Source organism: Ptychodera flava, chromosome 22, assembly GCF_041260155.1.
Source record: "Ptychodera flava strain L36383 chromosome 22, AS_Pfla_20210202, whole genome shotgun sequence".
NCBI classification, from domain to species: Eukaryota; Metazoa; Hemichordata; class Enteropneusta; family Ptychoderidae; genus Ptychodera; species Ptychodera flava.
This window is the reverse complement of record NC_091949.1, coordinates 7,831,768-7,855,820: the sequence shown is the minus strand read 5'-3', so window position 1 is coordinate 7,855,820 and position 24,053 is coordinate 7,831,768. Positions and strand designations below refer to the sequence as shown.

Genomic DNA, 24,053 nt, shown 5'->3' with positions numbered 1-24,053 from the left:
GACAGCGTCGTTGACATTTCAAAAACTCGGAAGTTTGCATACTCTTTTATAGTGAAACAAAATATTGCTGTGTGGGACCACATGAACAATGTATTCATCGATGGTCTTCGTGTGAACGCTGAATATGTACAGACCTGCCCCCCACTTCCTTCCCCCGCTAACTTTTCTGAGGACACGTCAGCATATTAGTATGTCACTGGATAATCAAGTTTGTTCACTTAACATCACCACAGTCGCTGGACGCAGTTTCCTTGTGTATTTTTGAAGATATTAGTGGCACAACTATAATGACTGGCACACCTGAGAGAAATCCAATCTTTTATATTTTGTGATAACATGTGTGTGGATACATTGGTATGAACGTATAGCTCGAATTCAATGAAAATTTACAGCCTGCGTATACTAATAATTTTGCGACCAAATAGCTATGTGAACCAGTACATACAATAGAACCAGGAAGATGTCTATCGAAACAACAGAAACTCGACGTGTAACGACACGCGGAAATGGCTTATTTAGACCTACAGTGTGCGGTCAGAGAGATCGGAGTTTCCAAGTCGTTCTTGTCAACGTTTTATTGCATCAAATCTAAGGCTTGATGTATGGTCGGAAATGAAGCGATGAAAAACTATTTAGTTTGCTGTCTTAGTACATATATGTTACCGAGAAAGTGTTTGATATATTATGTAAATCCATGAAACTCAAGTATCATGATGTTGTACACGCGAGAATTTAAAATACCGTATCAGCGCTTTTATTGTTTGATGATATCGACCGAAAAATTACTGGAAATTGGCAAATCGTGTACCAATAGAAGGGGACTTTGAGCTGCCACTGACGAGTGCTTCGTACACTGAATATTGGCGCAAAATGAGTTCCCACGCGATGTCTTACTCAAAACTGATTTATCCCGGCAGCAACATGGAATGAAAGAAACTTGGGAATATTTGCTGATCGGGAATGCATGGAAGAATAAACCTAAAATCGACAAAAAAGAACAATATACATAAAATTACCCCGTAAAGATGTCCTGTGATGTAATCGAGCAGTCAAAATCAAAGCGTAAATAATTTTGTTGGATTGCGAAGCCTCGTATTTTTTGACTTGCTTTCTCGAATTGAGGGCCATCTACATTCCTCAAAAATATGGAGAAAGCAATATCAATTTAAAAGAACAAATGCAAACCAAACATATGATTTAAAAATTGACTAGACAAAATTGACCGAAACAAATACCCATGCCGGCTGAACATATGGTTTAAAATATTGCGGAAGAAAGTGCAGACTTCATCTCTTAAGGTAGAATGCGCCTCGGAGACAGACATTCGGACTCTCAAACTTTTCAATTCTCTTCTTATCTACCACTTGTGGGGGTTCATTTTAAACCTCTTGGTGTAAGAAAACTTTTCGTCTGGTCAGTTTATCGAAAATTTTATTTTTTACTCCACAGAGTGAAACACGGGGATGGCGGCCATTTCTAATATCGGTAAATCTTGAGTAATTTGTTTCTCTGGTACCAAAAGATGCACCGTGACCCCGATTTTTATTCTTGATTTTTAAAGAGAATGATTGAAATATTCCTTAAGGAAAGTTTAATAAAAAGTTTAAGTATTTCACTTTAGAGGCGCATTCTACCTTAAAGTTTACGGTTTGTGCCGCTCCTAAGTTCGTTTATATTTTGGTTTTCGTTTTGTTCTTTTTTTCAGATTTTGTGTTTGTTTTCCATCTCTCTTCCTCTTTTGCTTTAAAACATTAAATAATGCGGGCAGAAGAAAAGGTCAATAAATTTAATGGGGAGCAAAGGCACTTTGGAGTAAGGCCACACATAAAATTTCTCGCCGTTTCTTGGGCATCTTGGAGCAAAAACACCATGCTTATCTAATCATAGACTGACTGACCGAAAAAATATGATATTTACATAATAGGCGTTTTCACTGTGAGTACTACAAGATCATTCAGTTCATTCCTATTTAGTGCACGACCCGAGGTACATGAATATTCGCCACCTATAGTTGGTATTTTTCGTCGTCGAATTTGCATACTTTTACTATTTACTAATTTAGTATTCAATCAATCGCACATCATGAGCGATAACGTAGATATTGTAAAATATCAACGATGAGACGATTCCCTGAAAACAAGTGTTGTGCATATTTTCTGGTATTCAAACACCGTAATAAATTTACTTCTTGCAGTTTTCACGGGCGTACAAGTAAAAATCCCCTTCTGGCGATGTAATTTCAAATTCGAAATCAGATCGATGTCCCCGAGTTGCCTATTTGGCCATTTTTCAGCATGATTTAATTTCCTACTCAACATTTCTTGTTCAACTTTCCATAAAAATCCAACAGCAAGCCGTGGCCTAACTAGCTATTTCTTTCCTTCAGGTACCTAGTTTGGAATTTTATCAAAAAATGACCAGGTACTCGCGTTACAGAGCCCACAGTGGAGTGACGATTTGAGATTCTTATCGCGACTTGAACTGCAGTTCAAAGTACTGATTGCCAGTTTTCTATTAAATGTGAAGACATTTGAAATGACTGGGCCTTTTTTTCTAGTTGACTGCGGGTAAAACATTCCGGCCTTGCATTCAACGATCGAAAAGTGACTGGTTAAATTGAATTCTTAATACATTCACAGTGCTGCACTGCAGAGTTCAGGCTACAGATCAACAGCTTATGTCTTCGTTACAGCCCTACGCTGCAGGTTTGATTTCGATCAAGAATTAATGGAATTACGCGTATATTTTTGTGATGAAGGAAATTTATTTACTTACTTACACATTTATTTTCACAGTAGTTTCTGATTATAATGAAGCAGGGTTAAAATTGTGAAAACTGGCAACCATCCATGACCTTTCCATATACTAGGTCAAAGAATTTTATTCGTAGCGGAGAAGTAAAGACCAAATTCTAAAAGAGTTGTTTTATATCAAATGAAAAGACTGGGGGAAATGAAATCCTGCACTATGTCATTGGCTTATTGCTGTATCTAATCAATCACAGTGGAAGCCTTCTGTGAAACAACACTATCATCAGTCTATTGTTTGCCTCAAGTACGAGACCTGTAGTAAAATTTGAAATAACTTCATATCAACATATTTATTTCAGTATTCATTCAAAGCTGGCCTTCACTGTAAAATGAGTCTGTACAAAGCTGTCGTCTAGTTGTTAAGGATTGGCGGGAATTGAGTGTCGAAACATTTGTCATGTATTTACCTGTAATTACTGTAATTAGCAGTGGTTCAAAATGGCTAATTTTCCCTTTGGTGACGAAGTAAACAGTACGCCCCCAATAGTTTAAAACGTTAGTCGTTACTAAAGTTCAGTGAGTAAGCATAGTTAACAAGATTCTTTGCACCAAATTTATACCTTTATGTAAATTTTCAATGAATATAACTAAAGTATAACGGCCCTGCTCGAATACATACCCTTGGAAAGCGAAGTTGAGCGACAAGCGGGCCTGTGTTTGTGTGCCTGTGAGCCATTTTTATAGAGTGTTTTTTCCATGTGGAATTGATACTCTTTCTTACTTATTTCCATTCTAGCAACGATTTGTAAAAGTAATATGCTACTGCTTATTAAGCACCGCAGAGACCTGACTTTCGGTAAGTAGAACATATGTAAACTAGTCAAATAATTGATATTTCATGATGACATAAATAAACCGGTCGAGCATTTCGATAAATAAATGATTCGCTATAAATATTTATGAACATACTTTACTTATTTGGCATGATGAAGATTGGTACCTTAGGATGTGAATTACAATGGGTTTATTTCGGACCGCGAGCTAGACACTCTACACCCGGCCTTAACGACTGCCTAGGTTAATAGTGGTTACTGCGAAACGCTGTCTATATCCATCGATGTTCCTGCTTGCTCAACATTTATATACCATGAACGGGATTTAGCACCAGGGAGTGAAGATTGTTATTAAAAAATTCAAGCTCGAATATTCTGACTCTGCATCGTTCTGAGTTTGTTTTTGGCCATCAAAATAAAATCCCCATCTCCCCCCTCTATCCTCTCTCTCTCTCTCTCTCTCTCTCTCTCTCTCTCTCTCTCTCTCTCTCTCTCTCTCTCTCTCTCTCTCTCTCTCTCTCTCTCTCTCAGGAGTCTGTGTCATAACCTTCACTTGCCTTTTGCTACAAGCAACACCCACGAAGGCTCAACTCGGTAAGTATTATTTATAACATTCCCCTTAATTTGTTGCATGTTTTAAAACAACTTAATGAAAACATAATGACTATGAGAGGTTGTAGATTGTTAATTCCTTTCTGTGAATGAGCACAATTTAAAACTATAGCTGTGAGCTTACTTTTACAGATTACGTGCATATCCACAACTCAACTCATCGTCTTCTCGGTGCGCACCATAATTGGAATTTCAGGTCATGAAAAGTAGATAAATTAGCGTAATGCCATATACAACCGTTTCTGTCAGTAAAATGTGTACGGGTGCTCTAATTTGGGAACCGACAAAGTCTTGAGTTCCAGTCTCGAAACGATAAGCCGACAAACCCCGGTAATGACGTCGATCAAAGATAGTTGTCCGTACGGTTCTAAGGGTACGCTGGTTGACAAGAGCAGTCAACCTCGCTCCAAAAACCCCAAAGGCGATCATAATCCATCGATGTCACTTCTAAAAGCGTTGATTGACGTGCCTATCAGAATTCTCTGATACAATGATCGTTGTACATGTTTCAAAGCAAATTGCTAATACATTTTGTGTGATTTTTTTCTTCTGATATCTTCAGCAACGTGTGAATTCTCACCTGATTTCGACTTCGCTTATACATTAGAGGAATCTCCTCCAGGTAAGTGAAACCATTTGTCCAAGCTGAGAAAAAATATATTGTAAAAGCTATCTAATTCTGGACCATCCATGTCGATCGAATAAAAAAACCTCACGTATCATTCAGACGATTGTGACAAGTAGGTTTTGATAAACAAAAGCAAATCACCGCCACACAGCCACGTTTAACAACCAACCAACCAACTGAACGAAGGTATTTCTGGGGGCGAATTAAAGTAAAAATGACGGTTTTTAATCGAGAGTGCTTTAATCAACAGTTCTTTATCCCATAGTCAGTGACTCTCTTCTCTTTGCCCACGGTCATCGTATCACCAACCAAAGTTGTGAATTATGACCAAATCTCAAATTTTTTGTACATTGATGGAATGATACATTCATGTTTGATTTTCAATGTGGATTCTGTGTATTCTTACGGCTAAAAGGGTACCTTCACATTACGAATCCATCCCATTAAGAGGTAGAGTGCTCTTAAATTTTTGCAATTCTTTTCTGATCTGGGCAGACTCACATGGCTCATTTTGAAGCTGAGTTTTCTTTTCACTAGGGACATTGATATATGCAATCGATGTAGGAGGGAGCGAGACTGAAATATCTCTTTCAATTTATGATTGCATCGACCGAGAGGGATGTGATGATTGGTTCACTATCGATGGTAAAAATGTTACTTGGAAGATGCAGTACGACTTAGAGGTGAGTAAAGTTAACTTGATGACGTATTCTGCTGCGCATGCGTTTCTCAGGGTAGACACACCTTATTTTAAGTTTAAGAGTACTTTTGATGTCAGATCAAATGAGAGTAAGAAAAATGAATATCTTTGTTGCAATTTGAATTTGAATAATATGTCATTGAGTTCCAATGCAACCATCAAATAAACATCATTCGGCCAATTTACTTTAGTGAATGAAAATTTGAATTGTTAGCTCACGTGTTCACACACGTGAGCTAATGTCATAGCGATGTCTGTCTGTCTGTCCTTGTGTGTGTGTCTGTCAGTGTGTCTGTCTGTTTACACGATAACTCAAAAACGCCAGAACGGATTCAAATCAGATTTAGTAGACAGGTACCATATGCTAATTGCAAGAAATGATCAGATTTTGGTTAGTGTGGCTTGCATATTAATGAAGTTATGCAATATCATTTTTTTTCACATTATGGTTTCCTTATGGAGACAGTAATGACAGTGTAGACATATATCAAGAAATACTGCACAAAATTTCATGAAACTTCACAGATGACAATCTCAGAAAATTATGATGATAATGTGAGTGTCATGTCAATTGTCTGCTCATTTGCATATTTAATGAGCTTTTGTAATTAGTGAAATAACTCTGACATTCCTGCATTAAATTTGATGATACATGCAACAAATATTGACCTGATATATATCTTATTGTACTTTGAAGCATTGGGCACTGTCAAGATAATAAATAGCTCATTTGCATATTTTATCAAGTTTTGTAATTAGTCATATAACTCCAAAATGACGACACCAAATTTGATGAAATCTGCTGCAGATACTAATTCGACAGATATCTAACTATGATGTAAAGTATTTAGTAATATGAAGTTAATTAAGTGTTTATTTACATATTTCATGAACTTTGTAATTAGTGATATAACTCTGAAATAACGGCGCCAAATTTAGTGAAACCTGCTACAGATATTGATCTGATAAATATCTAATTGTCCCATGAAAAATTGAGCCGTGTCAAATTAATTACGGGTTCATTTGCATGTTTAATGAACTTTGTAATTAGTGATATTACACCAAAATTTCAGCATTAAGTTTGATGAAACATACTACAGATGTTGATCTGATAGATATCTAATTGTCCCATGAAGCATTGAGCAGTGTCAAGTTAATAAACAACTCGTTTGCATATTCAATAAAGTTTTGTAATTAGAGATTTAACTCAGAGAGCACTGTGCGAAATTTGATGAAACCTGCTACATATAATGATATAACAGATATCTGATTGTTCTGTGAAGAGTCACGTACTGCTATTAATGAACCTGTTGTAAAACACGTGAGCACATTCAATTCACATCTGGTTTTAAGATATTGCATTAACGTAGCACATTTTAGTGTATGAAGAGAGGCCGACTGACATTTAACATATTTTATAAATATGAAGATAAATACTTGATAGAAAATAAAATTACATATCGAATACTTTCACCTTTTAATCATGCAATTTATCCGAAGCAGCTCTAATCGTGTCAACTATGGTTAGCTCCGCTGTCAGCGACGCGGAGCTTATCTAATAGGTGGATGTGTGGCATCGTCCGTCGTCAGAATCATCCGTTGTCTGTTGTCCGTAAACGTTTCACATTTTAAATTTCTTCTTCAATTTCCTTTAATATTTTAAGTTTAGGTTCCATGGATGACCTTAATCAGATTTGTTCCATTGTGATGAAATTTGCAAATTTGTATTTCCAGAGGCTAATTTTACTATGTTTGGGCAATATCTTCTCTTCCTTACTGTTTGGTCAAACAGCTTTAATATTTGGGATAAAGGTCCCTAGGAATGACACCTTATTTAGATTACTTCAAATCGTGATGAAATATACACATTTGTACTTTAAGGTAATTTTTGTAATTTTGGTCAAAAAATCTTTTAAAATCTTCTTCTTCAAACTGCTGGTCAGACAGCTTTGATATTTTAAATATAGGCCCCTATGGATGACCTTTTTCAGATTTCTTCAAACTGTGCAAAAATATGCAAATTTATATTTTAGAGGGAATTTTTGTCATTTTGGTCAATTTTTTAAAATCAAAACCGCCTGTCTGCTGACAGGTCAATTTTTTTACCAAACCGCCTCTCTGATAGCTTTAATATTTGGTATTAAGATTCATAGGGATGATCAAAATGTGATATATTCATGTTATGATGAAATCTACAAATTTTGTATTTTGGGGGCAATTGTTTGCCTTTTTAGGTCAAAGAATGTGTTACTCAAAATGTCCTTGTCTGATAGCTTTGATATTTGGTATATAGGTTACTACAGATTAACTAAATGTGATGTATTGAAATTATGATGAAATTTGTAATTTTGTATTTTGGGGGCAATTTTTGCCATTTTTGGTCAGAAAATTGTTTCTTAAAGACTACTTTTCTGATAGCTTTGCTATTTGGTAAACATGTTCGTATGGGTTTCTTTAATATATTTAAATTATGATGAAATCTGCAATTTGTATTTAGGGGTAAGTTTTACCATTTTTGGTCAACAAAAATTTGTTTGCCCAAAACTACACGTGTGATAGCTTTGATATTTGGGTTCTTAGGGTTGATCTTAATGTGATATGTACAAATTATGATGAAATCTTCAATCGTGTATTTTTGCAGCTATTTTTGTCATTTTTGGTCAGGCCATCCTGAAACGAGCTATCAAAGATTTCCACCGTCTTCATCAATACTTGTATCACAAATGGTTATTCCCTACATAAAACAGCGAAGCTTTCTCGGCCGTTAGGTCGCTTGTTTACCACCATTAATGTGTTCGTAATTGCTCTTGTTCTTTTTAAAACCAATTGTTTAAAAATCACCTTTGACGCGAAAACGATTCATTTGAGTTTCTAATTTGACATGAAGAATGCACTGCTAAAACATATGCGAACTCGAAGAAGTCGCCCGAAAGTCTGCAGGCCTATACCAATTAATAGAGTCATAACGCATTATATTTCTTCAAAGGCCAATGATTGTAAAGGAGATTTTCGGATGAGAATTCAGTGTACCGAAGTTGGTATAGGACCCAGTCCACTGGTACGTATATAGTTCAATCAATGCCGCTTTTACTGTAGCACCGTACCAAATTACACTCGCACTGTACCAAAGTTACAATAGCAAAAGTAATTTCGTTAGTTACTATAAATACTGTGTTTTAGATTGCGAAACGCGCCACTAACTTTAAATACTTGCCAACATTAAATGCCTTCGTACTTCGACAAATTCAACAAATGATGAACTCGGTGACGTTTAAATAAACAAAACCGAAGCGATGTTAACTTCTTTGTGTATTTTAGATGTTTTGTCACTGGTGTAGAAATAATATCAGACACCTCGTAGTTGTGTGAAATTTTATGTGTTGATCTGTAGGTAACTTTTGATACAGGCTTGTTCGAACCGGTAACCACTTTTGAGTCCTAGTTTGTATAAGACCTAGTGCCTTACGTAAAATGTGGTGAGAAGAGCTAAAGCTTTTGTATGGAATCGGCCAATATTGTATAAAACAACCTGTAGTTTCTTATTTGATATTTTACCTTAAGGCTTGTTAATACATAAATTTCAACCGGAAATCTTGCAGCGTTTTTGCTAAAGGAAGAAAAAACTCTATTTTGAAAGGTTCAGCAAAATGCTTGTCACGTGACTATTATGCAAATAATGACTGTATATTGTGCATGGTCGGATTTCCCAATTTCAGGGCTTTCAGAAAATATATACTTTATTGGGGTTTGAGACTTGTATAACTGAGAACAAAATAAAAATCTGAAATCTAATCTGAAAGTGTCTATTTGGTATGTCGCTATACCCGCATTTAGGCATTTGAACTGATCGTGGTTGTGCAAGACTTGAACGAATTCGAGCCAGAATTTCTGGGAACTCCATATAAAGAGGATGTATTTGAAGTAAGTCTATTTACCCGAAAATAAAGCGTCAATATCTGTAACTTTGATAGTACTTTAGCTATTCGTTCTAGAAAACGCGTGCATTATATTCCTTTTCTTTTTCCTCTCTGAGCAATAGCTTTGCTCAACAGAAACAACAGAACAATGTCATTTTAGGCTGCGTTCACAATAGGGTGGGGTGGGGGCTGAAGGAATCGCGATTGAAATCTTATTTTTTACTCTGCTCTCAATATATTAGAAAAATTTTAAATCCCCTAATCTGTAGGATCAGAAGTTTTCAAGTCCCTCAACCTATAATATAGCCACATATTTATAATGTTTGTACTCAGAGAAAAATAAAACAGTATTGCGTAGTTCTGCTCGCAGTTGTTTGACCCTACCTTGTTTTAATGCACACATAAATATTTTGTAGTGGTTATAGTAATGTTATCAGCAGTTTGAAGAGCCATATTTCTAAGGCAAGTTCTTAAATTGATTCATTTTCAAGATATATCAGTGGACGTTTTGAATTTATCATTTTAAACCGACTTGAGTTAATCCATATATGGTCAAGTCAATGGAACCCACTGAAGAGCACCCAAAAATAAGATCATGAGAGAAAATGAAAATTGTGAATTTCTGGCCACACTTTGCCAAAAGCTTAGTGGAAAACTGAGCACGGTGACCTAACGAAGAAAAAATTTCACAAAATGTGCAGATATATATGACATAGATGCTACTTATAATAGTTGTGCAAAATTGAATATACTGGAAGTTTGAAATATTCCATCAAATAAAATCTCTTAAATTTTGAAAGTAATAGTGGAAAGTTTGGTGAAAAAATTCCATTTATTCACAAATTTTTCCATTCAAATAACAATCTTTACTTTTGTGTTATTGTACAACGAGAATATGAAAATTTCATTCAATGCATGAATTTGAAATGAATGGTTTTATATCTTGATTTTAAGTGATTTTCGTTACAAACAGTGACTATTCATACGTTTGTACAAAATTAAGCATGGTGACCATATCTTTTTTCTTCAATATTTGAAGGTAGTGGCTGTATTAAATTTGATAATTTTGACAGTATCTTATACAACTGTGTTCTTGTTCTCTCCCTAAAGAATGTGGAACTGTCCAGTATTCAGCTTGCCAACACAGTCTGTGTACGTGTACTGTGAATTTAAATCATTGACGAATGACTTTGAGTCTTGACTCTTATTCAATTATCACAAATAGTGTTTACATATACAGGCTTTGTCGACAAACTGAATATTTTGTGTTTCAGCATGCTTTAGGTAGACAGCGAGAAACTGTATTCTCATATATTACATAGAAATATTGAAAAAAGAGCTATTAACAGTTGCAGCTTCTGACCCATTACAAGGCCTATATAGTTGTTATTTTTCTTAAGAAATTTCAAAGGCATTCATATACTAAAAGTGATGTGACAAAATAGTTGTAGATGTTTTAATTATTAAAAGCATCTGAACCATTGGGTGACATAAATATATTAGTCATTTTTCATTGAATTACCTACCAAACTATTGAACCTTAAAGTGTAAAAAATAAAAGGGAACCAAAATATTTTTAGCGCCCCCTTATACGCAGAGCAAAACTTTCAAGTCCCCTCTACGACCCTAAAAATTTCAAATCCCCTCTGGATTTCTCAACCCCCCCCCCCCCGGTATTTGTGAATGTAGCCTTATTGTTCGCAGATAAATTGTACTTGTTGTCCGGGGTTAAATCCAATTGTGGCATTAGACGTTTATGCTTCCAGCTTATGAATCAGACATTTCGTCGCTTTGAATCCGGGGCGAGGTTTTGGGGAGGGTATCTTCGTTCCAAAATATTCATTGATATAACATTTTAGCGACTTTCAACTGCCACTAAACCAGAGGAAAAATAACTTAATAATAAAACCAAATAAGGATTACTAACCATAGTTAAATGCAGCACGGGTAAAGTCTTAGTTTCAGTCAGTTTTAGTTTTATCCTTTCACAAACATGATTTTGAAAATGAGCTCTTTTTATTTCATGGTGTATAGAGGATGAGTGATAGTAACTACTCAGTTACATACGGAAGAGAGGGGAGGCAGTACACGTATCTCGCACCTTTGACATGCATATCAATTACTATTTTGATTTCCAGTTGACGCATATCGACAGCACAGTGTGCACTGTCGCCGTCGACGACGGAGATTGTGAGGATGGGCCAGCGACTATTCATTTTAGAGTGATCGATGTAAGTATATAAATCCCTGAAGTATGTAAATCCTTGAAACAAGACACCAAGCATCTATAAATGTCTGTTTATAAATCCGCTGCGATGTTTCACACCGAGAGAGGTTTGTCTTTATATACGAAAACAAAGTTTCTACGTTATCCAGAAAACTGGAGAAAATATCATAGCTGATTGGAGCTCAATTAGCTTTCATCATATGTAGATTATGTCCTCGAAGTTGTTCAGTCAGGGTGCCACCTATTGGCGACGTGACACTCTGTTCTGATATGACTTTTTCAGGCTCTACTAATGTCAAATGCGGATTTTGTCAAGCTACGTTTTGCTCTCATATATATATATGCTGTGTTCAAGATTATTTCGGCAGTTCTTGTCTAATCAGTTCTTCATTTATCTGGAAACATTTAAATTCATTCTGAACTCCAGCTGACCTCTGTCTGGCTCAAATTTACTTCACTATTTCTTACTGTGTCTTTGTTGAAATATTACAACGAGAGTACGTGATATTTGGTCTTGAAAACCATATCCAGTGCATGTACGAAGCATTGCGAAGAAGACTTGTCAAATGTACGATAATAAAATGGTTAAACATTGTACTTTGTAGCTTCATATACTTCATTGTACCTCTTGTTTTTCAAGCCCTTGACAATATCACAATATTCCACCGGTATTTTCAGCAAAACTAAGGGTGGCCCGAAGAACCTTATGCATCGCTTTCCTGGCACAATCATATCGTTTCCGCGGTTTCTTGCCATTAGCAATTTGCAGTTGTTGCGCTGTAATGGTATTTACACGTACTAGACGAACATTTTTGTTCATCACTTGACTTTACATGATACCATTGAAATATTTTAAATGATTGTTATCATTCATCATATTGCCGTTATTGGTGCCACATTCTTTTCCAGGACGACGGTTCTAGCAATTTTGCATTCAAGACAATTAATACAGCTGAAGTTATTCTGATAGAACCACTTGATTATGAAACGCAGCCAAAACACAACGTGACATTAGAGGCCGACGTAAGTATTCCAGAGTTTGACATTTCAAATTAACTGGAGAAAAGGCGCTCCTTCTGAGTCTTATGTTTACGATCAAATGTGCAAAAAGCCAACCAAGTCAAAATAGAGACAAAAAGTAGAGGGCAGGAAGTATTGTGTCGATATTTTACATTATTACCACAATCCATCTGATTATGTTAGATAAGATTAATTTATGTGAGCAAAGGCATTATTATTTAAGTAAATTCCGCAATCGTATGCACATAACCCAATAATCAAATTCGCTGACTTTATGAATGGTGTGTATAGTTTTCAGGTGATACAAAAATGACTTATCTTAATCATATTAATATCATTCTGACTTAAATATTATATGTTGAGTATGTATGTACGCGTTGTTTCAGGATAGACGCGGCCTTAATTCAACAACTATACTAGAAGTTACTGTTCTAGATGAAGATGACATGACGCCGATATTCAACCAAGTGACATACGTCACTGAAGTATACGAGAACGAGGTTGGGGTGACTATAGATATCGATAACCTATTGGCCTATGATCAAGATCTTGCTATAAACGAGAACGTGTATTACAGCTTCGACGGTAAGGGATATCTTCTGTGTATAATCAATCATAAAAATACACCCACATGTTCGATTTTTGCGTATTTTATCGGACTCTCTTTCTTTACTGTAAAATACTAATTATCTGCCCTGCGTCTATGAAACTGTCTCAACGTTGCTCTTTCTAAATCACAAAGCTGCGAAGGCCAGTCAGCTTGCAGAGGCGCTTTCTACTTTCTGCACTGTTCTATTGATTTACTGAGCTCATAGCTATCAAAGAGCTGTACTAGGGGCCCAAGCCTTTTTTTTGGCGTGGGCACAGGTGCTTTCAGCGCTGCTTGGATAGTCGGCCGAAGGCTGGGAGTGTGAAGCCGAAGGCCGAATCTCGGTAGTACCGATAAGAATGGAAGATTGGCATAAAAAATCGGCAAGAAGGCCAAACCCAACAAAATGTTACATCCACCTTAAAATATAACATCAGTCCGTCAAAAAACCTTCAAAAGTTCAAATCTTCTACTCTGGTAAGTGCATGTGACTGATATACACCAATTCTAGTCGAAAACATCCACTGTTAGGCTACTCTCCGCATTCGTGTTGCCAGTCTGCCATTTTGATGCGTACTTTCACACCTATAATCCTTTGTACTTGAACGATTTCCAATGGGATTACCTCAGATAACCCTTGACTTGCTTTTACATATCCCAGCTCAGCAACTATAAGGGCTAACGATATGTTTTTGTTGGGTGATGACCAGAATGAGACAACATGTTTTCCCTGAATCCGGAATGAACTTTGACCTACTTTTGGGTATCTCGGCAACAATAAGGTCCAAAGTTCTGGTCTTTGTTATTGTTTAATGACCAGATTTGACTGGAAATAAACACACAAAATGATTAATAAATATCTTACTTCTGTATAGTTAGAAAAGTTTCAGCTTGGGGAATAAAGTAGGGTAACAGTGGGCTTGGTTATTTTTCGCCCGGATTCACGGCTGCTTGTCGGCAAATCATGCTAATGAGCGAAATTTTCCCCCTCACTTGGAAGCATTTTTTGTTAAATCTACATGTCTATGAAAAAGTCTCGGTAAATTTCTAAACAGTCATGCAAACACAAGTTCACTCGTCTTCCACTGTCCTTGTTGTTAGATATCACTATATTTAATTCTAATCACACAGACCAAAACAGGACCAACGATTTCATGTTAGAAAATGAGTATCTTGCCATTGAAAGTAGCAATACGACCATCACAGTGATCAAAGCATTCGACAGGGAGGCTTCGCCGGGTGGACAGATGTCATTCACACTGAGGGTAAGGCGACAGGATTATTGAGAAATGAGCATAATCATATTCCTTATTGTTGTTGAATATTATCACAGACAGTAATAGCTTCCACTGTCCTGTTATTTTGAGTGGCCGCAAAACAAAGAATGTTACCACTCTGCCCTAATGAATAATAAGTCGAATATTCTAATTTTGAACTAGTTCAGTTATGGCGGTGGCTCAGCACCAAATGTTTCATGTCTGTGTTCTGGGAGGGCATCAATACTTTGGAATGGACGTCAATTTCACAATGAGTGAGCGATGTTAATAGCGGGCATAAGTTGTGCAAATATCAATAAATATCAGTAAATTGATGTAATAATTTACGGGTAACGTAGCAGAGAGGAGAATTAGAAAATATAGGTGAGCAAGTTATTTTTTATTATTCAATACTTTCCCTCGTAAGGGAAAGCTACATCATAGACGACATTGTTACACCATCAAGATGATAAGTTTGAGAACCTTTGAAGTTATGTCTTTAGATACCTCTGAACTTTAACTCATTCTAGGCTGCGCAGAACAACACCAAAGGATACGAGTTGTACGCATACCGAGACACACAGGCATTGCTCACTGTCACCATTATAGATGTCAACGACCATCCGCCAAAGTTTGAAACATTCATGTACGAAGAAACGACTATGGACGGAGAGGTAAAGACGATCCAAATTCAAAATTTGGTCGTTCAAGATTGTTCATCAAATCCGTCCAAATATGTTGCTGAGATTCTTGTTGTTTTAATTTTGATATTCAATAATCGTCATGTTTTGGTAGAATTAAATTTTATACAAGAATCTTGTATCACGGTACGGAAATCCCTGCGTACATATCAGTAACACATCATTTCAATACCCCTGCATGACCTTCCTCATGGTAGTTTCGGTGATAACGAGCCACAAGTTTGAATACTTTGTAACAGCTACAAGTATATTATATGCACTATATTGGTTTCGAAATATTAAAAGTGTCGCACATGAAACACAGAAACTTTTATTTCTCTCATGGAAAGGGTACACCTGTGAATGTTGCAGAAATTGCCCCCAAAATTGCCACGATATATAAGACTATGCAATACACAACAGAACATTGTTAACCCTTCAAAGATAACGCGCATGCGTGATAAGTTTGTGACGAACAAAATACGTCATGAACATTTTTATAATATTCCACCGATTGGTCTGAACATATTTAGCCTATGACTATGGGCATCAACATCACCTTGGCAATATAATCGTTCACAACTATAATATTAAGTGCATGGATAGTACGATTGATAATGGAATGTTTTTCAGACATAATCAACGTGACACGATTAGTGGTTAAATGATTAGTGAAATGTTGGGTTAATTATTACATACCAGAGTAATACAAATTATAAAACGAAATGTTCGACTTTGGCGTGTCGACAGACGACCCTGTAATTGATGTCGGTTTTATGTGAAATTACTTGTTGACACGGGCCTAGTGTTACATTCCCGTCAATAACTACATTAATATGTGACCAATCACGCTTGCATGTCTATCTGTTCTTCTCCCCCGACAACAGCCGATATTTTACGCGGAAGAGATGCGTGAAAATTCGACATTCGTTGGGAGAGTGTTCACTACAGATGAAGACATTGGAATCAATGCCAATGTGACCTATGCAATTGAAGGTAAACACAAAACCCAACCCCTAACCTGTGTGCTTGTCGATTCTGTCATCTAAAAATTACAGGAAACAATTTCAGAAAGGTCATTTAAAAAAATGAGAGTCAAAATATATGTCCCCGAGGGTCATTTACCTTCAGGTAGTATGCGCCTCGAAAATGAAAACACTTAAACTTTTGCTCAAACTTTCCTCAATGAAACTTTCGAACACTCTCTAACCAAAGCAAGAATGAAAAATCAGGGGTCAAGGTGCAAAATTTGGTGCTACATAGACAAATTACCGAAGATTTCCTGATATTTGAAATTCAAAATGGTCGCCATCTCTCAGTTAACTCTATAAGGAAAAAAATCGATTTTCGTTAGACTAAGACGGTGAAAACTCGAGCCCCCATAAGTGGTAGATCAGAAGACAATTGAGAAAATTTGAAAGCCAAAATTTCTGTCCCCGAGGCGCGTTCTACCCTAATATTTTCACTGTTAGCCTTGTGAAACTTGGCTAAAGTATGACACCTAGGCTTAATCTAGTTCACGGGCTTTCCAATTGAACAAGGTCTCTGTTTTTCATACATCAAATATTCATCATTATGTTTAACTTTGAATTAGGTGGTCATGTCGAGTGATTTCAGTAAGCGCACTTTGCAATGGACGATAAACAAAAAAGGCGACACGAGGATAACGTTTCTCGTCCCGGCAACATTCATACCCCAGTATAGGAAGGCGGAAGGATAATCTTGACATGTAATCTACGAATGACGCGAAAAATTCGATCCTTGTAACATTCACGTTGACTAGCCAATGTTTATTTCTTCTATATTTTAAGGCTTTGGTGATTAGGACCATTTTCAAGTCTTATATGTAACTGCAATTCTTTTATATTTGAAATGTAAAATTCCATCACTATGTTACGAGTAAAACTTTACAAAATACAGGGACCTGAAAATATGATGGAGGGTATCTGAGGCAACGAGAATGTTTACGTCGTCTAATTTATATCAGCTTTTCAAACCCTGGGTTATCATTTTGAAAAGCTGAAAACTGAACTCGTACTGCAAAACCAATCTACTCTGTTTTTTGTGTTTGACAAGAGAATGTCGTTAAAATTGTTGCGAGTATATGCATCTATTTCATGATTAGTGTATATTACGATAAACCTCTCTCTCTCTCTCTCTCTCTCTCCCTCTCTCTCTCTCTCTTCTCTCTCTCTCTCTCTCTCTCTCTCTCTCTCTCTCTCTCTCTCTCTCTCTCTCTCTCTCTCTCTCTCTCTCTCTCTCTCTCTCTCTCTCCAAAAGCTGGCAACGAGGATGGGCTTTTCAAAATTGACGCCACCAGTGGCCGCATATTCACCGATGCGACTCTGGATTACTCTGAGAAGAAAGAACACACATTGACGATATCGGCTGCAAACATCTATGCTGACATCAACAGTAACGTCACAACTATCATGGATGTCACAGTCAGGGTCACAGATGTCAATAACCATGCCCCACAGTTCACAAATGCACCTTATGCTGAGACAATCTCAAGTCAGTCGCATGTTGGTTTCTCGATTCTGACGGTTGAAACAAGCGATGAGGACGAGGTATCTAAGGGCTTCACAGCTATAACTTCTGACATTTAAGAAATATTTTATTACGTTTTTAATACATCGTTTCTTTTTCTATTCTCCCTAAATCGTGTCCAAATACCGAGTTTCAACTTATCAGCACCACGTTTTCGCTTTTTAGGGTCTATGATGGAATAGCCAATGCATCGTTCATTCGTCAAAAAGACCAATGCATATATTACACGAATAAAATAAACTTACGTTTCGAATTCAGTACAAACATGTGAAAACATCGCAAAAACAGCAACCGTACCATCAAATCTCACCATACTAAAACGTGTGCGTAAAATGTACACCTCCTTTACGTCTTGTTGAACACAAGATATACTCACAGCCCATCGTGACTTCTGACAGTAGAGCAGAAAATTCATGTTTATAACATTCTCAGAAACTTCTAAGGGATCTTTTATCAATCAACTGTGCATAGTAAACAAAGTCTTCGACAAAAATCGGTGTATGACCGTTATATTTTACCATGTTCTAGCCCCTGTTCCTCAATTGACTCGCCCTCTCTGTAGACTAATATTTTGTGGTACCCACACAAACACAAATTACTTCACGTGCAAAGTAATAATATATGCTACTTAAGTTTCATGTATCTAGCAATCTTCAGACAGAAAGTCAGAACTAAAAATGTCCTTAGCTCTACACTCTCATTTTTATGGTTGGTACGTACCTTTATATTGTGTTTTAGGTGATGTTGACCTGAGCGTATGAACACCATTGCATTTCATTTTCACGAAAACTTGTGTCTCTTCCAGGGGCTTAACAGTGAAGTGTTCTACACGTTGGACGCGTACTGCAACGACACTGGAGTCTGTCAAAGAGAAGCTCTCATGTATTTCGCCATCGGCAAAGACGATGGAATATTGACCGTTGCGGCACCACTTCCATCGGTATCATATCATATCCAGTTTGAGGTAAAGTTGTGATTTTTACTTCACTTTACCTTATTTCTATCCCTTTGATGTTCAAGTACATGCAATGTGACCCGCGAAGCAAATAAGTAGATTCTATCACGATGATTCAATGGGCTCACAGCATACGTTGACTTATTTTGAAAAACTTATTGAGATAATTTGTACTTTTCACGGCCTTGTTTTTATTTTTAAAATCGAAAGAGATTTTGTTCTATACAGTGAACAAAAAACTAAAAAGACAATAATCCAGGCAATTTGATCAAATCGTGCGAAAGCGCTGATAAGAACAGAATACCATAGGGCGTTCTTTTTAAATCACTCTGTGTTATAAAAACAACCAAATTTTAGTTTGACCAACGTCAATTTCATTGCTGATATCATCAGTTCTTGCGTGATGTTTAGATGACAATGGTTGTAAGTCTATACTTGAATACAGACAACACACAGTAACTGCCGAGTATATGAGGCATCTCCTGTGTAGAATAACAGCCCTCACCTCCATGTCTGTCCTTGCAGTTTTATATCGTTGCCATCGACAACGGTTCTCCAAGTCTGTCAAATAGAAGTATAGCAACTATTAGAGTACAAAACATAACTTACGGTCAACCGATATTCCTTGAGAACGATCACAGGTAAGCCAATTAATATCAAACTCCAACGACCTGCGACCTTCTCAAAGAAATCTTGTCCACGTTTTCCTTCCTTTTTTAACGACCTTCCTGCTTTTGTGCATAAAATGCCAATCTCGTATTGTTCACGTATGGTCAAAATACACAACCTTGTTGCCTATCTATAGTAGGAATGTCTTGCAAAACCCCGATGGTTTCCCAGTCATCCTTTTGGGATTTTCGTGTCAGAGGCTGACTCAGATTCAGACTGAAGTTAAGCCATTCTTGATTTCAGTTTCAACATAACCGAAGAGGAGCCACCATTTACCACGTGTGAATCTCTACCAGTGCCCGAAACTGAGTCAGAAGACGATGAGATCGACTACGCCATAACAGGAGGAGATTGTGAATACGAAGGTCTGTAAAACCAACTTCTGAAAGACAGAATGCGCTTAGGCAACAAAATTCAAAATCGTCCACAGCTTGCGTTTACTCATTTTATAAGTTGATCTGAAAAACAAATTGTCAGTGAGTGTATTGGTTTTATTTCAAATTAAAAAGAAACCTCACACAGTGGACACAGATAATGATGGCCTATAGGCTGTATCGGTATATTTGAAGTGATTGCTTCTAAGTTAAAATATACCTGTATACACATTCGCCCATATTTTTTACATCGACTGTAGGAGAGAAAATTTTAGCACATAATGAGCGAAGTTTACAACCTAGTATTGAAGCTGCGTATTTCGTTTAACCACGCCATGGTCGATCGGTAATCATTTAATAGTGTGAAGTTCCAAACGTAAGACTTACATAGTACATTCTGAGACCATAAACGGGGACTTCGTTCCATTATGCGAGAAAAGCCATTCTGCTCCGCAGGTGGAAGGTTTTAACTTTTCAGTAGCAAAGGAAAAAGTCATAACACAGTAATGTAATCGACTATTGAATTGCAATGTTTCAATGGGTTTATGAGTGATGTTTGAAAAGTGTCTCTAGATTGGACTAACACCGATCAGACTCCAATTTCAACTGCTGTTTAAACATTCTCTCGATCAATTTTCTCCAGATCATTTTGTCCTGAGAAAAATTGATGGCAGAACTTGTGAAATCTGCAACGCTATGAGGCTGGACAGAGAGACGGTCAGCTCTTACACTTTCGTCGTCACGGCAACAGTGAATGTATCTGACGTCACACCTTGCGACCCAAATCTAAGTAAGTTTTGTGTCGAAATCGACTTTATTGTCCCTCTGTTATACTGAATAAACGGAACAGATGTAGACACGCCTCATTTGCATCATACACTAAATCAAACAAAAGACTTCAGAACCAGTTATTTGAGAAATTGTCTGATTTGGCTTGTTTTCTCCTGCTAAACCCCCGAAACAGTGAACTATTCACCATCATGAAAATATGCGAAGCGTCAACGATATAGACGCGCTATATTAATGCTCAGACTGAACGAGGAATAAGTACAGGGACCTCAAGTTGAATCGTACATCAAACGGCTATAGCTAATATCCCTCTACAGTCTAAAAGTCGAGACAGGCACGACGATAAACTGTTCATTCGATTCAACATAAAAACTATATTTTGCTCTAGACTTGAATCTTCTGTATCATAACCAGTTGATGCTCTACATATACGTCCTGGATATCAACGAACCGCCCGTCTTCGAACAAACTGTGTTTTTCAAAGGAATACACGACAACACGCCGTATGGTACATCGCTGTTGCAAGTTGAGGTAAGCAGTGTTGTTCATCGGTTTCTCGTTCGTTTGTAGAGTCACAGACTCCAGGGTCTGCAGTCATGTGCCGTATTTGCTAGATTTAGCTTAACCAGCTTTGTATTCAACAAAGCCAAAAATCAGGTATTCCAACTTATCCACCGAAATCATGAAAAGCTGTTAGCTGACTTGTCTTCGGCTGCTTTCTAAACGTTCAAGTAAATGCCATTTGAATAGTGACCCTATCATTTTTTGTAAATTCTATACCGTAGAGAAATTCTTTACTTCACACATCTGTGGTCAGTGTACCCATTATCCTATCGCAGAGTGGACGCTCCAGGGAGGGGGTTATACCAGCGGTATGCTCTTTTATCGGGAGCGTCTTTAGCTGCACCATTTACCACCGCACTGCCCGACGCGACGTGAGCAATACATAGATGGTGGGCAGCGTCCTCATACTGCCATATTAACACCAAACACCGGACGTCCAGCCGTCGAATCTGCACGTAATGCAAGATCGATATGTGATATATTCTTTCACTTTCCCTGTCAGGCCGTGGACGACGACGAAGGTATCAACGGAACGCTTTGCTATCACCAAGAAGAAAGCCATGACCATGAGAAATTTGACGTGGTGTGCAACTCTGGTGATGTCTATGCGGCCGATTCGAACTTCGTCGGTTACGCTGGCGGTAGACAGTTGACTTTCTTTGTGTACGCCACGGACAGGGCAGGACCCGATGGAGACGATGATGGACTTGTCTCAAACAACACAGCTGAAGTCAAGGTACAGCCTGTCCACTTCAAAAAAAATAACGCAAAAATCACAATTGATATGCAGTTTTCGAAAATATCGCCCATAATTAATGATATGCAGGATAATGTACATATTTTCATTTACATATTAGAGCCATAATAAATTTCAAAGCAAACAAATTAACAGGCAAATGCTAACCAAATATGGTCGTAGGTGTTCCAAGCATCGTCATATGTCTTCGTTAACTGTCATCCTATTCTTACATGGTCGCCAGTTTTTCATACCTGTGGAACATTTCCACCGATATAAAGAAATCAGCTTGAAACGACCCTCATAAAATCATCAATTTCCACTTTTTCTCTCAACGATAACTAGATACACGTTTTACAACTAACTGAATACTGTATCATGGAATCTGGACGAAATCCGACCTATATCTCAAGTAATGTACAGCAAATAATCGGGTAGGTTTCCATCGTACATCTTTCCAGTACAGTTCCTTGATGTTATCAGTTACTATGTCCGTTTTCCCAGACACAATATAGCTTCCCAAGTAATTGATTTGCAGCGTGTGTCGTTTTCAATTTCTCCTGTATATTAAAGTCGTTAAGTTGAGAATCGTAGTTGTCCGATGCAAAGTCCAACTTTGTTGTTCAAAGGGAGCAGGTCATCCCGTCTGCGGCTGCGCAACTTTCTTTTTGAGAAACATTGCGTCTTACCATAAATTGGTGATGAATGTCGAGGAAATATAGCATTTGATGCATGTTCAAAGTTCACCAGTTTTGTAGCTTTCTGATTACTGCAAGACTTTTTGCTTAATGAACTTTGGTTGTATGCCTTTGTTTACCGAACTGCTTTAGCCGCGGTTACCAGTTTCGGTACAGACACCATTGTAAAATTGTAGACATGCACAACGGATATGTTGTGTGTAGAAACAGACCCGTTGTCTGGGTCCGATACGCGCAGCCGCAGACGCAACCACTCCATCCCTTTAAAAACAAACCGGCCAATTCCGAACCAGTTTCTGTTGCTATAGGGATAACTGGCTAGATCACGCACTACGCGATAAATGGTTCTACTCCGGAATAAAAGGACGCGATGCGTACGCCTTTCTACATACTCAGTACGCCCAAATAATCACGTGATGCCGGTACAAACAAACCCACATGCATGACATGTGTACTGAACGCGTATGGAAATACACGTACGTCTGTGCGCGTTTGCGCACATGGCTTTGTTTGTACCGTGGTCGATTCGAATTCCAGGTTTGGCCTATTAAGTCCGTTCTATTTTGTTACTGTTTCTCATCGCAGAGAATTGGAGTACCTGTATGGATACACGTACATGTTCGATTCTGTCAGAGTATCGCTAAGCGATTCGGGAAAAGCTGATGTTCAGTGAGTCATATACATGTTGTCCTTGTTTTATGGTTTTCGTAATGTCTGCTACATTGGGTAAGCCCTAGACATAATGTAACTTTTGCTCAGGGTCTAAAAGACACTAGTTTTCATGTAAGATTTTTCATCTCTTATATATATATATATATATATATATATATATATATATATATATATATATATATATATATATATATATATATATATATATATATATATATATATATATATATATGATTTGAGGATCGATATGTCATTTTCTGCCAACAATCTTGCTGTTGGATAAGTTTGGATGAAAGTACAAATCATTTTCAAACCTAATGTGGATACAGCGTCTAAGCGTATTTTATTTTTGGCGCAGCACATGAGCTTGGAATTGACGAGCATCAGTTTATTATGTAACAGTTGTAGGCAGACGATTTCGAACGTATATGAAATATTAAGGAACTAGTTCAAAACGATCCGAAGAGGTCACGGATTTTGGACAAAGCCAGGAAAAAAGTCCGATTTTCGAACGTAGACTAACTTGATCAGTTTTATAGATTGTCTAAAATGCAGCATTTCATCTCTATTTGTTGTATTTTCCTTATTCACTGAAAGGACTGACATGTGGTTTTACGTCGTACGGTTGGAAGATCATACAGTTTTGACATGTCAAGAATTCATTGCGTAAGTAGTGTTTTTAAATTTAAATTTGATGTTATTCATTCACTATTAGCATACAAAGTCAACAACGACTGAAGTCGGCGTCAATTGATCGAACTATGAATCGGAATCTACCATGAGAGAGAAAGTCAAACTGTTCAATTTATGCTCACAAAGCACATTCTTTTGAAA

The 24,053-nt window shown here is 37.3% G+C and overlaps 1 protein-coding gene across 1 annotated transcript in view; it reads left to right on the top strand.

The window, feature by feature from the left end:
• LOC139122589 (cadherin EGF LAG seven-pass G-type receptor 2-like) overlaps positions 1 to 24,053 on the top strand; it is a 32,753-nt gene that overhangs the window by 632 nt on the left and 8,068 nt on the right. Inside the window, exons 2-23 of the mRNA XM_070688140.1 lie at positions 3,547 to 3,606; positions 4,115 to 4,177; positions 4,758 to 4,817; positions 5,361 to 5,506; positions 8,510 to 8,581; positions 9,358 to 9,444; positions 11,579 to 11,671; positions 12,577 to 12,690; positions 13,074 to 13,272; positions 14,408 to 14,541; positions 15,063 to 15,206; positions 16,100 to 16,208; positions 17,493 to 17,782; positions 18,568 to 18,726; positions 19,243 to 19,358; positions 19,630 to 19,751; positions 20,404 to 20,550; positions 20,938 to 21,080; positions 21,616 to 21,849; positions 22,195 to 22,283; positions 23,133 to 23,216; positions 23,817 to 23,885. Of these exons, the coding sequence (XP_070544241.1) occupies positions 3,567 to 3,606; positions 4,115 to 4,177; positions 4,758 to 4,817; positions 5,361 to 5,506; positions 8,510 to 8,581; positions 9,358 to 9,444; positions 11,579 to 11,671; positions 12,577 to 12,690; positions 13,074 to 13,272; positions 14,408 to 14,541; positions 15,063 to 15,206; positions 16,100 to 16,208; positions 17,493 to 17,782; positions 18,568 to 18,726; positions 19,243 to 19,358; positions 19,630 to 19,751; positions 20,404 to 20,550; positions 20,938 to 21,080; positions 21,616 to 21,849; positions 22,195 to 22,283; positions 23,133 to 23,216; positions 23,817 to 23,885 (2,714 nt within the window). The 5' untranslated portion in view covers positions 3,547 to 3,566. The remainder of the gene's footprint in view (positions 1 to 3,546; positions 3,607 to 4,114; positions 4,178 to 4,757; positions 4,818 to 5,360; positions 5,507 to 8,509; positions 8,582 to 9,357; positions 9,445 to 11,578; positions 11,672 to 12,576; positions 12,691 to 13,073; positions 13,273 to 14,407; positions 14,542 to 15,062; positions 15,207 to 16,099; positions 16,209 to 17,492; positions 17,783 to 18,567; positions 18,727 to 19,242; positions 19,359 to 19,629; positions 19,752 to 20,403; positions 20,551 to 20,937; positions 21,081 to 21,615; positions 21,850 to 22,194; positions 22,284 to 23,132; positions 23,217 to 23,816; positions 23,886 to 24,053) is intronic.